The sequence below is a fragment of the Aspergillus udagawae genome (genome assembly GCF_001078395.1).
Source record: "Aspergillus udagawae IFM 46973 DNA, scaffold_5, whole genome shotgun sequence".
Taxonomy (NCBI): domain Eukaryota; kingdom Fungi; phylum Ascomycota; class Eurotiomycetes; order Eurotiales; family Aspergillaceae; genus Aspergillus; species Aspergillus udagawae.
Window position 1 is genome coordinate 2,079,531 of NW_025091268.1, and position 18,631 is coordinate 2,098,161.

The 18,631-nt window shown below is 49.7% G+C and overlaps 10 protein-coding genes across 10 annotated transcripts; 6 read left to right on the forward strand and 4 right to left on the reverse strand.

The window, feature by feature from the left end:
• Positions 1 to 68: 68 nt before the first annotated feature.
• Aud_007532 (putative raffinose synthase protein Sip1) lies at positions 69 to 3,069 on the reverse strand (the record flags this gene model as incomplete). The annotated part of the gene is made up of 2 exons (XM_043292422.1): positions 69 to 2,771; positions 2,875 to 3,069. 2 exons carry the CDS (start codon positions 3,067 to 3,069, stop codon positions 69 to 71), a joined length of 2,898 nt encoding a protein of 965 aa, XP_043148357.1.
• Positions 3,070 to 3,663: 594 nt separating this feature from the next.
• Positions 3,664 to 4,870, reverse strand: Aud_007533 (zinc-dependent alcohol dehydrogenase family protein; the record flags this gene model as incomplete). The annotated part of the gene is made up of 4 exons (XM_043292423.1): positions 3,664 to 3,669; positions 3,721 to 4,167; positions 4,244 to 4,633; positions 4,709 to 4,870. 4 exons carry the CDS (start codon positions 4,868 to 4,870, stop codon positions 3,664 to 3,666), a joined length of 1,005 nt encoding a protein of 334 aa, XP_043148358.1.
• Positions 4,871 to 5,797: 927 nt separating this feature from the next.
• Aud_007534 (uncharacterized protein) lies at positions 5,798 to 6,181 on the reverse strand (the record flags this gene model as incomplete). The annotated part of the gene is made up of 1 exon (XM_043292424.1): positions 5,798 to 6,181. The coding sequence occupies one exon, from the start codon at positions 6,179 to 6,181 to the stop codon at positions 5,798 to 5,800; it is 384 nt and encodes a 127-aa protein (XP_043148359.1).
• Positions 6,182 to 6,843: 662 nt separating this feature from the next.
• On the forward strand, positions 6,844 to 8,161 carry Aud_007535 (uncharacterized protein; the record flags this gene model as incomplete). The annotated part of the gene is made up of 7 exons (XM_043292425.1): positions 6,844 to 6,912; positions 6,968 to 7,114; positions 7,176 to 7,280; positions 7,335 to 7,616; positions 7,672 to 7,727; positions 7,780 to 7,925; positions 7,989 to 8,161. 7 exons carry the CDS (start codon positions 6,844 to 6,846, stop codon positions 8,159 to 8,161), a joined length of 978 nt encoding a protein of 325 aa, XP_043148360.1.
• Positions 8,162 to 8,884: 723 nt separating this feature from the next.
• Aud_007536 (uncharacterized protein) lies at positions 8,885 to 9,201 on the forward strand (the record flags this gene model as incomplete). Its single annotated transcript, XM_043292426.1, has 2 exons — positions 8,885 to 8,967; positions 9,003 to 9,201. The coding sequence occupies 2 exons, from the start codon at positions 8,885 to 8,887 to the stop codon at positions 9,199 to 9,201; spliced, it is 282 nt and encodes a 93-aa protein (XP_043148361.1).
• A 433-nt stretch (positions 9,202 to 9,634) lies between these two features.
• On the forward strand, positions 9,635 to 9,958 carry Aud_007537 (putative cytochrome P450 monooxygenase; the record flags this gene model as incomplete). The annotated part of the gene is made up of 1 exon (XM_043292427.1): positions 9,635 to 9,958. The coding sequence occupies one exon, from the start codon at positions 9,635 to 9,637 to the stop codon at positions 9,956 to 9,958; it is 324 nt and encodes a 107-aa protein (XP_043148362.1).
• A 1,075-nt stretch (positions 9,959 to 11,033) lies between these two features.
• Aud_007538 (N-terminal L-serine N(alpha)-acetyltransferase NAT4) lies at positions 11,034 to 12,122 on the forward strand (the record flags this gene model as incomplete). The annotated part of the gene is made up of 2 exons (XM_043292428.1): positions 11,034 to 11,145; positions 11,383 to 12,122. The coding sequence occupies 2 exons, from the start codon at positions 11,034 to 11,036 to the stop codon at positions 12,120 to 12,122; spliced, it is 852 nt and encodes a 283-aa protein (XP_043148363.1).
• Positions 12,123 to 12,169: 47 nt separating this feature from the next.
• On the reverse strand, positions 12,170 to 13,668 carry Aud_007539 (GPI-anchor transamidase subunit GAB1; the record flags this gene model as incomplete). Its single annotated transcript, XM_043292429.1, has 5 exons — positions 12,170 to 12,408; positions 12,462 to 13,084; positions 13,136 to 13,338; positions 13,397 to 13,461; positions 13,527 to 13,668. 5 exons carry the CDS (start codon positions 13,666 to 13,668, stop codon positions 12,170 to 12,172), a joined length of 1,272 nt encoding a protein of 423 aa, XP_043148364.1.
• Positions 13,669 to 13,971: 303 nt separating this feature from the next.
• On the forward strand, positions 13,972 to 16,135 carry nop7 (mRNA-binding ribosome synthesis protein NOP7; the record flags this gene model as incomplete). Its single annotated transcript, XM_043292430.1, has 3 exons — positions 13,972 to 13,993; positions 14,052 to 14,150; positions 14,232 to 16,135. 3 exons carry the CDS (start codon positions 13,972 to 13,974, stop codon positions 16,133 to 16,135), a joined length of 2,025 nt encoding a protein of 674 aa, XP_043148365.1.
• Positions 16,136 to 16,724: 589 nt separating this feature from the next.
• Positions 16,725 to 18,548, forward strand: Aud_007541 (uncharacterized protein; the record flags this gene model as incomplete). The annotated part of the gene is made up of 1 exon (XM_043292431.1): positions 16,725 to 18,548. The coding sequence occupies one exon, from the start codon at positions 16,725 to 16,727 to the stop codon at positions 18,546 to 18,548; it is 1,824 nt and encodes a 607-aa protein (XP_043148366.1).
• Positions 18,549 to 18,631: the final 83 nt, after the last annotated feature.

Consider the following 18,631-nt stretch of genomic DNA (forward strand, 5'->3'; position numbering starts at 1 on the left):
TTGAGTGGACTCTGGGACAAAGCATTTCATTGCTGCTGATCGAAACCTATCCGGACTACATGAAACGATCATCCAACAAAGACCTGCACAAGGACCTCATTGCTCCATCCACTATCCAATCCCATTGCCTTCCAAGCCGCTTGAACATCGACCGCTAGAACCTTAGCATGAGCACCTCCTTCCTTCCAAACCGTCTTTCTTGGCACAGCCCGGCCACGAATAGTCACCATGAAATTTCGGGCAATACTCCAATCCTGTAAGTCAGAAAAATAAATACCCAGAGTCCCCAGACCTTTGAGGCTGACGTCGAAACGCAAGCGACCGTTCTCCGCCATGATGATATCACTGCTCGCCACGGCGGCTGCGCCGGTCATCTTACCCAGCAAACCCAAGATAGCGACGTGGGTGAGCCTGGAGCCGTCCGCGTTGCAGCCTCTACTTCCCCTGAGGGTGAATGATTTGGTCGGGTAGGCCGTGAGAATCTCCCATTCTTTCTGCTCAAGTACAATGGATACGAGGGCCTTGTCGTCGGATGGATGCATCGGCTCGGTGATTTTGCCGCTTGTGTGTGCACGGATAATGTACTGGCCATCTGAGCCTCCATGGATGCCAGGAAAATCGCGCAAGGGTACGATGCAAGATGATCCCGCGGCGTGGATGTTGAAGAGTCCCAGAATGCCGCTGCCTGTCTCGGCCCAACCGGTGTACGTGCCGATGCGGAGGATGTTGCCTTCATTGTAATCGTGGTACATGTCTAGCGTGCGTCCCACGATGCTAGGTCTGAGGATGACTGTTGATCCATGGATAGTGGGCGCGGTCATCTGGTTAATGACCGGTAGGCCATGTTTACCGGGCTCGTCGGTGATGTATATCGGGCCACCTGAGAGGCATCGCGCAGCTGCATGGAACGAAGCATAGGGATGGCACGTCTGGAACATGTCCCAGTCCGGCAGGACGTTGAGGTACCGTGTCAAGAGGGCATTGTGTGCGTTGCAAAATACATGCCATGTGTGAGATGCTGGGATCTCCGGGAAGAAGTCATCCGAGTTGCGCAAAGCGATCTGAGGCTTGTTCGTTGGGAGCTGGGAGTGAAAGATGGCTTGGGGGATCATGGACATGCACGAGATTGCCCTTGTACTGAAGTGACTTAGGGAGGATATGGACCATGCGTCCTGGTAAGCGTTCATAAACCGTCTGCGGTCCGCCGGGTCTTTCAGCAGATCAAGGAAGAACTGGGCGTCTGTTTTGACCGAATCAACACCAACAGATGTTAAAAAGCTGTAGAAATCATCATAAAAGCGCTGAATATCTTCAGGGTCAATGGCCAGCAATGACCCCTTCTCAAAGGCGTGCGCACCGGGCCCTCCTGTGGCCGGATCCGTAATCTGCACCTCTTTGGTCTTGTACGCTCGGGCAAGATCCCCGTTGGGCGAAATTCCACCCCAGTATCCAAAGAGGGCATGCCAGACCGCGATATGCTGGATATTCCGATGCTTCTGGCGGATGGTCTCTATGCCCTGCTTAAATCCCTGCGGGAACGCTTTGGGATCTGCCTCAAACCGCGTCCACGCCCTCTTGAACTGTGACTGGCCTTCGTTGTCGAGAGCCTGCCAATTGTCATCTATAATCAGATTTTGAATTTTAATTCCCTGCTCCTTCAAGGAGTCAAGAGCGAAAATAATCTTTTCTTCGGTCAGGTTCTGCCCCAGCCCGTTCCAAGTACAGTAGCTTAGGCCGTCATACCATTCCGACATCCATTGCGCCTGAGGGTCCTTTTCCACCACCACAATATCATTGTCGACAGGCGAGACCGGGGTCGGTGATCGATCAGACAATACCTCCGTAGCGTACGGCCTGACCATTTTCCGAGCTTCGTATATGACAGCGCTCATTGCTACTTCGAAATCATCGGCGGTAGAAGCAAGAACCTGGAACTTGCTTGCTTCAGTGTGATCACTCTTAGCCTTAATCACGACTTCCCCTTTCTCGTTCGAGGCAAGCACAGTCAGGACATCACTGATCCCTGAGACCGCCAGAAGAACCAGATGGGAACCGTCAGTCCGCAGGAAGGAACATAATACGGCATCCTCTGTCAAGCTGAAATTCTTCTTTCCATGTCTAGGCCCAAGCCATGGAATCCATACCCTTACTAGGGCGAAATAACGGGCGATTGAGGATGGTTGGCCCAGAGCGACTCGCTTGAGGCCTGACTGACCCTCTTTGGCTGCTTCTACAGATCCCGAAAGGCTCCACAGAAGAGAAGCAGGAGCCTCACTCGTACGCGATTCGACATCGATCTCAGTCGACAGATTATCAAAGTACTTGCCAAACCCCTCTCTATCTGACGTTGTAGATGCATTTCCATATGTCATCGCAGAAGGACTAAACGACGGTGCCCGAGCGGGATCTGTAGCAACAGATGAAGAGACACCCGTATCAAACCGAGAATTTCGTGCCGCAAATACCAGCTCCCCGTCATTGATATGCCGTTGTTGGTTCACCCATTGCCATTCTGCCTCTGGAGTGGCTCGAAACCGAACGGTGAACTGCGCATAGCCCCCGGTATCAGGGAGAGCGATTTCCTCGGAGAAGACATAGCGACGGTACTTGTAATCTTCCTCGTCCCCGTTCATCAGAGGGGCTACAATGGGCTCACATTTCTTCAGCGGGAGTGCCGTCCATTCGGAGCTGGAGAGATTATGCCAAATCTGGGCCTCCCAAGGCTGCTCTGGGAATAAGCTGCTTGACTCAATTACCACGGTAAAGCGAAGCTATTGTTCATTAGCTTATTTGATTGGTTGTAGTAGAACGGATTAAGAGAGGCAGCTCTCCTCCAAGTATGAGATGGACACAAATCAATGGTAGAAAGCTCACCGTATCGTCCCTTTCCGACTGCAAGGCCTTTTGTACCCTTGGTATACCAGTGACCTGCCCCAGAGGCGGGTAGCACGTCACGCGCGCAAACAGACTCATTTGCGCGGGACGGTAGAAGTGAAGCTGTGATGGCATCTGATGGCGACCCGGGCCGATGATGGGCCGAGTCGATGTATTCCTTGTGCTGACCTGCATCTCAAAAGTAAACCGGGAGACGAGAGAATATAAAGTCCGGTATGGGGCTAAGAAGTGGATGGTGGAGAAACATTACTACTTTTGCAGTAGTACGGAGTAGTGTGAAGAGGACCCATTTTCACGACAAGTGCAAGGGCATGCTGGACGATCATGGCGTTATGATGCATGATGAGCTGTTGTGAGGCGGTGGCGTGTTGCGGGCAAGGTGAGGGGAAGATGCAGACTGCAGAGTGACGCCCCTCCAGCCTCTCATGGTTGGTGTTCGGGAGAAGTTATCTATCTGCAAATGTACCTCACTAGACAGTACAAGAAAGCTAATATATCTTCGCCTAGTGTCGATAAAGAATATATAAGGGAATTAGAACGTTGAAAAGGCTACCCAGGGATGATGGAGATGGCTTAGATAGCATCATACGTCGATTGGCATTAATCACGTCACTGTATAGATAGTGCAATGGCTACGGTAATATATATGCACCTGACAATCCATTCAAAGTTGTCGTATTCATCATTTAATAGCCTTCACATAGTCTGATACGCTCGCGTTTAAAAATCAATCTCAATTGCCAGCTTTCCGAGATGCTTTTGAGCCCACTATTGCTTGCCGTTAGCACCCCATTCTCAATAAACTTGAAGGGAAAGAAGACTCACCATGTATTCATAGGCTTCCTTGGTCTGGTCAAGACGGAAAACCTTCTCGTCGACGACCGGGTGGATGTTGTTCACCTCAATGGCCTTGATCATATCGTTCATCAAAGCCTTGCTTCCGACATATACGCCCCGAACGGTGCAGATGTGGTTGAGTGCTTCAAGCATGCCAGGCTGACCCTTGGGATCGACACCTCCTAGGAAACCAATGATGCTGATTATGCCCTCCAACTTGATGCACTTCAAGCTCTGACTAAGAGTTCCAGCGCCTCCCACTTCGATAATGTGATCGACACCGACTTTGTCAGGAGTCAAAGAGCGAGCAATTTCGCCCCAGTTGGGGTTCGTCTTGTAGTTGATGATATGGTCCGCTCCAAGATCCTTGAGCTTCTTGGTCTTCGCATCAGATGAGGTCGTAGCAATAACAGTAGCTCCAGCTGCTTTAGCGAACTATTCCAGAAATATTGTCAGCTTGTCGCATGTTCCTTGCTCAAGTATGCGGCCAACATCAGCTTGAAAGACGTACCTGCAGGGCAAACATGCTAACACCGCCCGTTCCTTGTACCAGAACAAACTCACCCGGCTTAAGAGCGTTCATGCCATACAGAGCATTCCAGCTGGTGAGAGCAGCGCAGGTAAGGGTACTCGACTCGAGGAAGTTCAGATTCCTGGGAGCCCTGACCAGGCCATTTTCGTTGAAAACACCGTATTGGCGCAGAGTACCATCAATAACACCACCGAGACCGGATTTGGTGCTCCGCGTATCGACAGGACCGTACTGGTGGAATTGATTGAACAAGGTCACCACCTTGTCGCCTTTCTTGAACTGGGTCACTTTCGATCCGACCTCGACGACCTCGCCGGCACCATCGGAACCGGGGACGACGGGGATATCGAGAGGGAAGGGGTACATCCCCTGACAGAACCATAAGTGTCAGCGACAAAAGATTGATTTGGTCATTGTATCTCTTGTGTAGATGAAATGACGCACCTTGGGGATGATCAGGTCACGATAGTTGAGCGACGCAGCGTGTAGCTTGACGAGGACCTCATTTTCACCACACTTGGGCACAGGAGCTTCCTTGAAATTAAGACTATCGAAACCGTTCTCCTTATCCACAACAACCCACTGCTTCATAGTTGATGGAGCCATTTTTCGTATGTAAGGTGTCGAGTCTTGGGCTGGTCAAGTGTCGCGATCGAAATCAAGCTGTTAGCTAGAAATGTACTGACCAGGGAGGCCCAAGAAGTTATTTTAACCCAAGCTCTCGACCTCCAGTTCTTGACGTAAGGGACCACCTGCTATGACGGCACATTGATAACTATCCGATGCGGGCCATCTTTAACGGTGCGGATGTCCGAAACATCTAGGTTTAGTGGATGAGCAAATCATAATGCTTGGGAGGATCATCGGTTCAATCTGCTTATAAATCCTGTCCATCTTTGTTCACTTTGCTGGAAATCTTTTGGGCAACGACTGCCGGGGTGTCTCCTAAGGTGGTGTTGATTTCTAGCTGCTCAATGGATTGAAAGTGGATGTGGATACCTTCAAACACCGAGTCACCGAATGGCCGGCAGTTGCACCTAAAGCGATATCTTTCTGATTATCCCGATTGATAATCATCAATGCTAGGGGATGAACTGTAGAACGGTGAATGTATATCCGTCTTCATGGTACTCTACCATTTGTCTAGCCATTTTTTCTGCGATGTACGACGAAGAGATGTCACGAAACTTGATTCATTCTAGAATTCTCTCTCCACTCTGGCAAATCCACGAACCGATAGTCAATTGTCGGGCCCGTTGTTTTGTTTTCAGAATCTGATAGAATTAATCTATCGCCCAGCAACGATGATTAAGGCCAGTATCAAGTACTGAGAGGACCACGCAGCTTGTATGGCTCGTACCAACGGCCGTACTTTCTCACGAATGTTACCCACCTTCAAGGACACTCACATTTTCCATATAGCTGCCCGGCTTGTAGGGGGGAAATCTATGTTTCGGAGACTGACTTTGCCAAGGAGCAGCTGCAGCCGGTCTTAAAGTATTCATCATGCGCGAGCACAGGGCAGGAGCGGCTTCAAGAAGTTCGTGAAAAGAGGGCTGAACTTGAAAGTTGATCGACAGTGTATGCCGCATAATGGGCCAGCCAGTCCAAGAGACTGTCGCTGGGCTGAATCTTGAGGGAGGCGACCCGCATGACAGAGATGACCTTACGATGTTGATCGAGAGTTTGCGGTCTGCTGATACCCACGAAGCATGCAGTGAGCCTTTCATAGGCCAACTGCTTCAGTTCCGAGCCGAGGTATACATCACTGAAAATATAAAGCCGGAGGTGAGCCAGCAGAGGATGACTGTCAAGCTCCACATCCGTGCTTTCGCTCACATTGGCGGCTGCTTCTGACGATGCATCAGCCTCGTCAGCATCATCAGAGACCTTGATTTTCTTCTGCACCAGATCCATGCTGATCACTGTTGGCAGGAAAACTTGCCAACATGCGCAATATACTCGAGACAGGTTGCCTTTCTTCCTCATTAGACATTTCTAGCGCGGCGTAAAGTCAAACACCAGTAGAGTAGGTGGGAAGTACCAGAGCAAGTGGATGAGCTCTAGCGCAGAGTGAGGCAGTTGATGTTCCCTGTCCTCTAATTAAAGCGGTCATTGGAAGTGAGGTGTTCCTGCTGGTTATCCATGAGACTTATGGAGAATAAACACTCATGTAGGTGGATTGTGTCTCAGTAATCAGGATAAAGACTGAAACAAGCCCAATGCCAGAAGTTTGCATTCTCTTGCTGGATGCCTGTAAGTGGCCCAAGTGAGAGAAGATGGTATCAAAGGAAAAGGATTTTCTTTCAGGGTATTATCATCGCACAGATGGGTAGAAACATTAGAGGACGAAGTGAAAGCTCTTTTATTGAGACCCATTGCTCAAAAATTTGTTGACGGAAGATGTCCTCATATAGAGTCCACGTAGTCTTCTCGCTAAGTGCGATCTACGTTGCATGAGGGGTAAATAGCCTGGCGCATCCCCTCACTAATCTGAAAACCAATACTTTTTCGTTCATCTCATCTCTGGGTGGCTACTTACATATCCTATCTTTCTTGAACTCAAGAACGATTCAATTATGTCTCTGGGGCGTAAATTCAGGCTCAATTCTGGGTATGAGATCCCTGCTGTCGGTCTAGGAACCTGGGTTAGTAGAGGTCAACGTTCGAGCTATATGAGTAGTACTGCTAATGAGCTGATAGCGATCAGCGCCTCGCGAGGTAGAAGATGCCGTTGCGACAGCTCTTCGCGTGGGATACCGCCATATCGACTGTGCTGCGGTCTATTTGAATGAAGCCGAAGTAGGACTGGGATGGAAGAAGTCCGGTGTTCCTCGCGAGGAGATATTTGTTGGTTCCAATCATAGTTCCCTCAATTGCATCTAACAAAATATCTCATTTTCCTCTGCAGTTAACGAGCAAGCTGTGGAATACGCACCATCATCCGAGCCATGTTGAAGAAGCGCTCGACAGGACACTCAGGGATCTACAGACGGATTATTTGGACTTGTACCTCGTATGTCCGTAACTCAATTACACACCTAACGTACCTCTACTGATGAATGAGAAGATCCACTGGCCCATATCATTCGCACATACAGCCGACACCTTCCAACCGGTTGACCCGGTCACAAAACGATTCCGTTTAGTGGACATTCCCATCGGCGATACTTGGGCAGTATTGGAGAAGCTAGTCAAGGCTGGCAAGATTCGAAGTCTTGGAGTCAGTAATTTCACCATTGAGAAGATGGAGGAACTACTTAAGACAGCAGAGATTCCTCCCGCGGTCAACCAGATCGAGGCTCATCCTTACCTCCTTCAGCCCAAGTTGTGTCGGTATCTGAAAGAGAATGTACGTCCCACTGATCTCCTACAATGGCATACAGACCTTGTTGACTATCTCCCAGAATATTTTACCTGTTGCCTATAGCCCTCTTGGCAACAATATCTTCGGTGCTCCTCGGTATACTAAATCCTCATACCACCGCTGACGAAGTGAACTAACTGTCAAACAGTGTCGTCGATGACCCCATCGTGATCGAAATAGCGAAAAGACTGGGCAAAGATCCTGCAGGATTGCTGATCTCTTGGGCTGTCCAGCGTGGTTTCTCGGTTATTCCAAAGAGTGTCACCGCAGCTCGGATCGAGAGCAACTTTCAAGGTAGCTATTCAACCCGGCCCTCAGTGTTCGAACCTCCTTGACTGACCAGCACGTCTCCGTCAGACTTTGTCATTCCTGATGCGGAATTCGAAGCTCTCAACAAACTCGACCGCCATCAGCGATATAGCTATCCGTTCCGCTGGGGTGTGGATGTGTTTGGAGAATTGGGTGCTGAGGAAGCCGAGAGACGTGCAGAGGAGCATGCAGCGACGCTCAGGGAGAGTGAGAGCACATGATTCTCGTCGCGGTTAAATGTCCTATAGACGCTGAGTGGCATATATATAACGATCTACACACTAATTTGATGGGTTTGGTGCTGGGTGCTTAATTCTTAAGATGGGAATGAGTCGGTTGATTCTTGTAATGGATATGTCCAAGCGCGTGCAGAAGTCCATCTTTAACCACCGTACAGGGGAAACACTAAACTCGGCAGACTGTGTCATGGCTACCTGAAACCATGGTGCCGTGATCGAGCACATGAAGAAGCAGAATTCCACCAACCGAGAAAGAAGTCGTGGACACCTGCATACCTGACAAATACTGCGCGATTCGCATGAAGCTGATCCAGTGACCACAGCAATTACTATCGACTGATTATGAAAAGCAAGGAATGGAAACAAATTCCATCCTGGCTCGACTTGGGTGTCTGTGAGATATGGAACCTTCGTGATGGGATTTTTCGGGGGGTGATCACAATTCTGCGCTCTGCATAGCGATTGGTTCGAATATCTAGTTCTGTAACTCTTCCTGCTTGCCGGGCTCTATTTTCGAACCTATATTCAATAACGACGCTGGCTTCTCGTACTTGCGAAGTGCATGAAGGACGAGATGCTTGCTGATATTTCCACACAGCTGTCCCGACTGGATCCCCTCAGTCTGGCTGGGGTGCTTGTTATCTCAAGTTACTTTTCCCATTGACTCTTCCTCGGAGGTCGGTGATCCCTATGGTTAATGAAAAAATGCATGTCGAGATTCGGTCCTTGCAGTTTCAGAAGGGGTTCTTGCAAGATGCGCACAACTTAATCAGATCTGTTCTAGCAAGGTAACTTCCCCCTTGCAGTTGATGCTGGATTCAAGAACTAAGTCCCTCGAGGGCCCCGTCTTCCACATTCAGTCGGACAATGGAATCAAGACTGTGCTTACACCCGAGTACGCAAACGAGATTCGTGCTCACGATGCCTCGAGATTTGGCCGGGCCTTTACGCTAGAGTTCCATTCAGATATTCACGGATTCGAGCCGTTCAATCAACTAGCCAGCAGCGATGAGATCTTCTAAGAGGCTATCCAAATGAAGCCGACCCAGAACCTGGGTAAGTTTTAGGATCTCGAAATAACGCTCACGTCATGTACAATCTTCTGATTTCTTGATTGTCAAACAGGAAATGTGACAAAGCCCCTATCAGATGAGACATTGATTGTCCTTGAAAAGCAATAGTCCAACAACGCCAGTGAGTTATTATCTCTCCGTCTGTTTCACCAGTACTGATCAAGTCAGACAGGCATGAAGTGGATCTAAAGCCGACCATTCTTCAAATGGTTGCAGAGCTCTCATCAAAAGTCTTCCTTAGGGACAAGATTTGTCGTAACCCAGACTGGCTGCGTATCTCTGTCGATTATACCGTGGAGACCTTCCTAGCTGCTGAGGTTCTCCGGCTCTGGTCAGGTTGATACACCGCATTGTGGCCAACTTCCTGCCATCCTGCCGTAAAATGCGCCAGGAACTAAAGGAAGCGACGGAAATCATAACCCCGGTGCTGGAAGAAAGACGGAGGGACCTAGAAGCTGCCAGGAACGCCAATCAGCCACCAAATCGCTATGATGATGCTATGCAGTGGATGGAGAAATGTGCCAAAAGTCGGCCCTATCTCCCTGCGGATGCGCAAATGGCCTTCTCATTGGTTGCCATCCATAGGACGTCAAACATGCTCACGCAGGTCCTCCTTGACCTTTGTGGCCATGAGGATGTTATCCAGCGCTTCACAAGGAAGTTGTGGCGGTCATCCAGGAAGCAGGAAGAAGACCGCATTACATAAAGCTCAAATTTATGGACAGTGTGCTGAAGGAAAGTCAACGTTTGAAGCCGATCAACACCGGTGAGTATTTCTATCCCCTGTCAAGTGTCTATATCTCGTGATACTAGAAAAGACTGACTGCGCCAAGGTTCAATGAGATGTCTCGCGCTCGAGGACGTCGTATTGTCCGATGGTACACTCATCCCAAGGGCTCCTCCATTTTCGTCTCTAGCCACAAAAAGTGGGATCCAGCTGTTTGCCCAAACCCGGGGACTTTCGATCCCTATCGAATTCTGAGACAGACTACGCGAGGCTCCTGGTCATGAGACTTAGGCCCCAGCTAGTGTCGTTGTCTCCAGAGCATCTCGAATTCGGCTATGGGAAGCACGTTTGTCCAGGAAGGGTTTTCCCTGCCAACGGGTCAAGATCGCCTTGTACCATATACTATTAAAGTATGATTCCAAACTGGCTGATGGCTATACACCGACGGTGCGAAGAGGGGCATCTCGCTCAGCGCTGATCCTCGTCATCAGACAGCGACAAGAAGAAATTGCTCTTAAAAGTAAAACTGCGCTTTTATTAACATGCCACTACCAATTTGTGTTTTGCTATTTGTGTGCAATAAGATGCACTGCATATATCGTAAGCCTCTGAATATGAACTATCTCTTCTTGTAACACGCCAGTCGACAAATCGAAGGGGTCCAATATTGATAAGCCCAGCGTAAAAAAAAGAGTGCTATGATAAAGACTCAGCTCAATGTGTTGGCTCCATTTGAAAAGGCCAATATTCGCTGGAAGAATATTTAATCTTGCCAGTTACAATGAAATAGGCTGGGGGAATAAGGGGAATAATTGGACTTAGGCCAAAGAAAGCATTCAATAAAAGTCCGATTGCAGGAGAGAAAAAGGGAAGTGACTCGAGCGTCAAACACCAACTGGCGAACATAAACACCAATGACAAAGTGAAAATCGGCATAAGACAGCCAAACAAACCCCCCAAAACTACTTGATCACCAGAAAAAGTCACCATATATTTATGAAACTTGTTATCAGGAACTCTATTATAAATAGATTTGAGAGAACCGGTGATCACAATGCCAGCCGTCAAAAAAGGCAGAGTGACAAAATCCAAGACTAAACAGTCATCACGACGAAAATCCACTCAACGTAGCTTGACAGGAAAGGCAATCGATGATCAGAATAAAGGTGAGTGACTCGCCGAGCTGTGCTTATCGACATGTCTATGGATGTGCATAGCTGTGGTCCTGGATGAACGCAGAATGCTGGATTCATCATGGTTTTGTCTGCCCCTTCTGTTGTGTCGTGACGGGCCCAACTCCCTTCACTCAAAATACACGCCATACTCTTCGCTCAAATTTTATCTGAAAGATTCTGGACTTAAAAGATACGACTGAATCAAGACCCGTATTGACGCATTTGCAGATCCCAAGTCACTACCTCTGGTAGAGCGCACCAACAGTCTACCAATCGAACAATTCACCTCGCTATATATCGACCCAAAGCTCCTTGATTACGATTTACTATGGTGTCCAAAGGGGAAATACAACTCACATGACGGCGATAAGCCTCACATCAAAGTGGACTGCACCGTTGACGTCTACTCATCCAGTACGATTCCCAAAGAGGAATTCGATGTGTGTTTCAATCTCGTCGAGCAAACATCGGCAGATGCTTACAGGGCGTCCAGCTCGGGATGGTCTGCGGCTCGTAAGCGAAAGGAGATGCGATTGCCTGATATGAAATACCTTATTCAGCGACGCAGCCGGTCAGGTTCACCTGAAGTGACCATCGCGGACGGCATATCCTTCCAGAGGGGAGAGATACTTGCGTTCCTTTCGTTTATGGTCACGTACGAGGATGGCAAGGAAGTAATCTACTGTTATGAGGTGCACGTGGCGCCAAAGGCTCAGGGCCTGGGAATTGGAATGCATCTGATGATGCTGTTGCGATCAATCGGGCTAAAAATTGGCCTGGAGAAGGGTATGTTGACCTGCTTTCGGTCTAACCATCGGGCACTGCGGTTTTACAAGTCAATCGGTTACAAGGTGGATGAGAACTCTCCCAGGTCGATTCATCTGCGGACAGGAGAGGTGGAGCCTGACTACTATATCATGTCCGAATCTCTGAGGCAGAAGTCGACACATGAGAATGACGATGGTTAAGAATTCCTTTCGGGAATTCGATATTGAAAGGTCTATAGTACCCCGATCTAGACCTGCCTAACATCTTTGCCCCGCATTTCTGGATTCTCCTGCTCCCACTCGTCTCTCAGAGCAGCAAAGATTGTGTCTGCCAAGAGGATGGAGAGTCCCAGACTCCACACTAGTGTGATCGCATAGAAGAAGTTGGCATTGCCAGATCCAGCGTAAATCCATAAGTAGTAGAACGCTGGGCCCAGGAGGGTGGCGTACAGAAGAGCGGAAATGGCAAAGAAGGTGTAGCGCATCACTGTTTGTGGTTAGCAGAAGCAAACCGCCAGAGGGGGCACTCCCAGAACTTACATGGGAACAAATGCCGATAGAGAGGAAGAAGCGCAAAGTACAAGGAGGCATCCGAAATACTAGGATACGGCTTGAAGATGGCGAAGATGCCCATAAGGGAAGTCAGGACAAAAAGAGGCTGCTTGCGCAATCGAACGGTGAGACCACCGACATAGCCCGTTAGGTGGAGCCAGAAGACGCCAAGGAAGAACTCTCTGAAGGAATCAAAGATTTCGATGAAGAAATACCACCAGAGGCCAATGTTAGGTGTCAGGTCAGGGACAAGCAATTGGAAACCGTATGTTGCAGAGATAAACTGCCGAAAGTCTGGGACGACTAAGTAAGACAGGCCTAGAAGCCCCGCGACGCCCAGCAAAAGTATGCCAAAGTGCTGAATGGAGAAGACTGCAACTCCAGATGGAGGCTTCGCGCTTTGAGCACGTCGATCGTAACACAAAAGAACAAGCGGGACAAACAGAAGGGCCGGGTAGATTGACAAATATGACGCGCATCCTAGAGCGAGCATGGCATTGAAGCTATTCCCAGTGACGGCATTGGACAGAGCATAAAGGATTGCGGTCGACGTAAAGGCGCTTGTGGATCGGCCCAGACAGGCGGCGATGGTGAAGGGGTTGAAAAGGTACCTGTTATCCGTCAGGAGCGTAGCCATGCAGGAACTCGACGATTGTAACTACCATGCTGCCACATCTACCCCACCCCACTTGATATCCTTTCGCAACGCTGTATACAATCTTCCCGATATCGCCTGTTTGGAGTCGGATATGGTAACCAAGGCATTTGCATTAACGAGGTCAATCAGAGCGTAAAAGACCGCCGTCGCTAACGGACAGTCTCTAGCATTCGGTAGTAGGGCGAATATAGGGAGAAGAAGCGGTGCCTAACCCATGGTATCGCGACTTAGTAAAGACCAAAGAGAGCAGATCCGGACTCCATACCTGATGGAAGACGCCTCCGTCGTAAGGGGAAACATTCCGAGTGTAAAGAAAGAGGCCTTCTTGAACTGAAGATAGATATGTCAGCTCGAGCGTTACAGGAACAAAGGAAACATGCTCGTGTAGAACTCACGTCTTTTGAAACTGTTCACTGGTGTAGAGACCTCGACTCTGCCCGTCAGCAGGTCCGGCAGTGAGGGGAACAGGAGCAGAAGGAGAAGTCGCAAGACGAAAGCACCGCCGAACACGGCAGCTTTCCGTCGATCGACCGGCATGATATGTTTAACACGGAATTGAAGATTGCAGCATAGCAATTATCAATAATTGACCATCACTATCTGGCTTTCAGTCGGTCTCACACAGTGGCTCCAGGCCCGTATGCTCCAGCTGTCCTTCGGCCTGGCGCGCGCCAAGACTCCGCGCATTACCCTTTTCCGCAGCGCACGGGCCAACTAAGCTTGTGATTGGAGAAAAAAAAAGAAAAAGAGGAAAAAAAGAGTTATCAAGAAATTTTTCTGGTTATCAAAAAAAAGTCTCCCCATCAACAACTTTTCGCTCAACAGCCGTACACCGCAAAGATGGGTAAATTAAAGAAGAAGGGTATGCTTATCGAACTATATTCTTTGCGCTTCTGAGTTTTAATTGACATCTTTTTCAGGTACCTCTGGTCAGGCCAAAAATTACATTACTAGAACTCAGGCAGTTCGCAAGCTTCAGATCTCTCTGCCTGACTTCCGTCGTCTTTGTATCTTCAAGGGTATGTTCAGAGCATCCGATCCTCCATATCTCCTCTATATGTGGCGGCGTCGATCCTAACCGGATTATCCCTGCGAATTAGGTATCTATCCTCGTGAACCTCGGAGCAAGAAGAAGGCCTCGAAAACATCGACCCCGAATACCACTTTCTACTATACCAAGGACATTCAATATCTTCTCCATGAACCCCTACTCAGGAAGTTCCGGGACCAGAAAGCCGTTGCGAAGAAGATTGCACGATCTCTTGGACGCGGAGAAGTCGGCGATGCAGCTCGGTTGGAGAAGAACCATGCCCCCAAGCTCACATTGGACCATGTCATCAAGGAGCGCTATCCCACTTTCATTGACGCCTTGAGAGATCTGGATGATGCTCTGTCACTTCTTTTCCTCTTTGCCAACCTCCCTTCAACCGCTCACGTTCCTCCTAAGACTATTGCCCTCTGCCAACGGCTTTGTCACGAATTTCAGCATTACTTGATCGCGACCAACTCTCTGCGCAAATCCTTCCTTTCGATCAAGGGTATCTACTATCAGGCTACCATCCAAGGACAGGACATTATGTGGCTGGTTCCTTACCGATTCGTGCAGCGCGTCAACGGCGACGTCGATTACCGTATCATGGCCACATTCGTTGACTTCTACACCACTCTGCTCGGATTCGTGAACTTCCGATTGTATTCGTCGATTGGCTTGAGATATCCCCCCAAGTTTGACACCAGAAGCGACGAAAATGGGGCGGAATTGGCGGCCTTTACCCTTGAGGGCCGTGGAGTCGGCGATGCCCCGAAGGCCATCGAGGCTGGTAACACACAAGCAACCTCCTCCACTAACAAGGAGGTCTCGAAGGAGATTCAGGCTAAGGTCGACAACGTGATCAAATCAGCAGGACTGGATCAGGCAAAGGAGGAGCCGGCTGCCGAGACGACCGAGGAATCTAGTGAGACGATCGACAAGTTCGAGCCAGCAGCCCCAGAAGCCGATACACTCCCTCAGCCCGACTTGAGTGGAAGCGAGGCTGGATCGCTCTTCGCCCCATTCACATTCTATATATCACGAGAGGCACCTAGAGCTCCCCTTGAGTTCATTCTGCGGGCTTTCGGCTGCAAGCGGATCGGCTGGGATGCCGTGCTCGGTGACGGTGCTTTCACTCACGACGAGACAGATACTCGCATTACTCACCAGATCGTCGACAGACCTCAACTGCCCGAGTCCTCTCTCCCAGCTATTCCTGCTGCCTCGAAGGCCGGTTCCGATGCCGCTCAGAAGGTGAAGCCCGGTACTCGGATTCCTGGTCGAACCTACGTCCAGCCTCAGTGGATCTGGGATTGCATCAATGAGGGCAAACTTGTCCGTCCGGATTTGTATGCACCCGGTGCCACCCTTCCGCCTCACTTGAGCCCGTGGGTCAAGCCTTCGAGAGGCGGCTACGATCCTCGAGCCAGCCTGGCCGAGCAGGAAGAAGAAGGCGAGGCCGAGTTAGAGGACAGTGACGAGGAGATGGAAGAAGCGTCCAACGATAAGAAGGCCGAAGCTAAGGCAGATGTTGGATCGGAAAGTGAAGACGAGGACGAGTCTGTCGACGGTGGTATGGATGTTGCCGGTACCGATGATGACGAGAGTGAAAGTGAAGAGGAAGAGGAAGACTTTGGTGGATCTGAAGATGAAGAGGCTGCTTCCGAATCAGAGGACGAAGAGGAAGAGGCTCGTACGCAGCACCAGAAGGAACTCGAGGCTGAGGCTGCTGGTCTTCCCTTCTCTTCCAACGGGGCTACTAGCGACGCATCCAAGAAGAAGTCTTCCCAGGCTAAGAAGATCGCTTCCAAGAAGCGCAAGGAGGAGGAAGAGCTGGAGAGACAGAAGATGATGATGAGCCGTAAGAAGCGCAAGTTGCTTGAGAAGATGATCTACTCGAACAAGAAGCAATCCGAGGAGGCGGCGAAGCTGCGGTCAAAGAGGAGAAAGCTTGAGAAGGAGGCGGAAAAATAAGTTCATTAGATAAAAGTTAGCAGCATGCTTTTGGCGACAAGATGATATCCTTTTCTGGAATTTGGGGACATTCAATCTTCTGGCGTCATTCCTTGGCTTTGTCCTAATTTCAGCATATAAACATCGTATATTAAGATTTTCCTCCATGTATCTGTACGATCGCTTCTCTATATTCTCAAACATACGGAGTAGGTCTGCCGAAAACTCGATCCTGGAACCTGAGGCTGTAGCTGTTCGTACGTCACGTGATATCTTTTTCTTTTCTCTGGTTCTCGTCTGGATGCGATTCCTACATGTAATCCAAAACTCATAAGGCTCGAGATCTTTCCGCAAGAAAAGCCATGTTTCCAAGCCATGTCCGCTGAGATTCTAATCCTGAGGAACTTGCACTGTTTTAGCAACCTTTCTGTCCAACGCTTCTGAATGAGGTCATGATCCGATCCAACGGACAAGGAACACTTGAGTTTGGCCCTACTACCATGCTAAAAGACGGGCGATTTTCATCATATTACTTCAGCGCCACGTATAAGTGATTATCAGTCAACACATTCCAGATACTCAGAGGCGTATGACACTCTTAGACCAAAGAATGTCCTCGGTGTTTGGAAGTCAGCCCTCACGCTTCAGTCCTCCTCAATCAGCACAGCCGTACAGATCGTTATTCGGAGGCCCAAGTAGCCAAGATGTGGCTGATCTGGAACCTTACCCCGAGACAGAACGGAACGGGAATCGCTTGGAGCAGCATGATTCAGACGTTGACATGGAAGAGGTTCCATTGACTGAAAATGATCACTCAGATGATGAGACATATGTCGAAAGTGAGGACGACGGTTCTGTGTCCGACGATGAGGCGAGCAATGATGGGGATTCGTACAAATTATCAAAGAAAAAGGCCGCAATAGTGCCTCCGCCTAGCAAGCAACACCCTGACAATCCGCCGTCATCGCCCTCATACAGACCTAATAGGTTCCGTGGGCCTGAGTCTACGTGGAGAAAGCTTACGTTTAAAGACCGGCAGAATGCACAGGCACTAGAGGAACTCAGAGCCAGAGACCTTGCCGCTCATCTCTACAATGCTTTCGCCTTACGGGTTAGGGCACGTGAGATTGCAAAGCAAGCGTTAGAGAGTGATAAGCAGCTCGACGAAACGGAAGCTTTTGTCCCTTCGAAACGTTGGACAGCGTGGCCTGTGCCGGCAACGGAAGTCCCTCGTGCAGGAGAGCATCTTCGGAGACAAATTGATGATGAATGGACATTGAGAATGCCGCCGGATCCTCGGCCCAGCGCGGAGATGGAAGAATCAATCATAGCAATCATGCTCAAGACTGCCAATCATCAGTTTCGGGCGAGAGACTGGACGACTAAAGGCGTCGGTTCAAACCCAAAGTCGAGGGCACGATCTATGTCCAGAACGAACGACGAAACCACTGGTATGGAGAGTGAATGGGAAATTGATGTCGACTCTACGGATGCCATCGAACTTCGTCCGGTAGTCCAAGCCGATGATGACAAATCTCGACGACAGCTACGACCTCTTACGCGCAACATACTTACCCGATTCGATCAGCTATTGATGGGTCTGCACCATGCTCGCAAAGGCGGAGTGGCGGGAGACGATAGCTCGGCCAGTGAATGGCAGAGTGATACGGAGAGTGTCGCTTCGAACGCATCTCATTCCAGGAAAAGGCACAAGGGCGAGAAGGGAGAAAGGAGTCAATCAAGAGGGCGCAAACGAACTCGCCGATCCTCCGTGCGGGCTACATCCACGACAGGCCGATCTCGCAGCGTACTTGCGTCGAGCGCACGCACTGCCTCTCGTTCTCGTGGGAGGTCCTTTGATAGTGATCGCAGGCGATCAGCCAGTCGCATCCGTCGTGGACTTCGGGACTGGAGCGAAGTGTTAGGTATTGCTTCCATGATAGGCTTGCCGCATGCTGCGGTTATGCGAACCGCTCGCAGATGTGCGGCTCTTTTCGGCGAGGATATGGAATTCCAGACCTTCAAGGAGGGTCAGCTAGGGCATTTGAAGGAGGGATATGTCAACAAATGGGAGTATGTCGAAGACGAGTCCGATGAGTCAGAGCCAGAGCTACAAATTGCGCCGTCCCCTCCTAGTCGAGCCCAATCTCGAAAAGCGCGCTCCCGTGCAGCATCTACAGTTGGCTCAACTTCTCGTCCCGGGAGTCCAACCTCGGAAGCAGCCGGTAGCACACCACGACTCAAAGGCAAAGGGCAGCATCGCAAACAGGACATCCTGTGTCCTGTCAAGTCATGTCCTCGACATATCGATGGTTTCACTCGGACATGGAATCTCAACTTGCACATGAAGCGAATGCATGCCGGATACCGGTCCAGAAGCGCCAGTGTCAAGTCTTCAACTGCCAGGTCCCGTGCTCCATCAGTGAGCGGATAACAAACATATTGCTGAAGTTAATGACATTCTTAAGCCCCAGTTCGCACCCTAGATAGTCACTGGATTTAGGTGCTAATGGATCA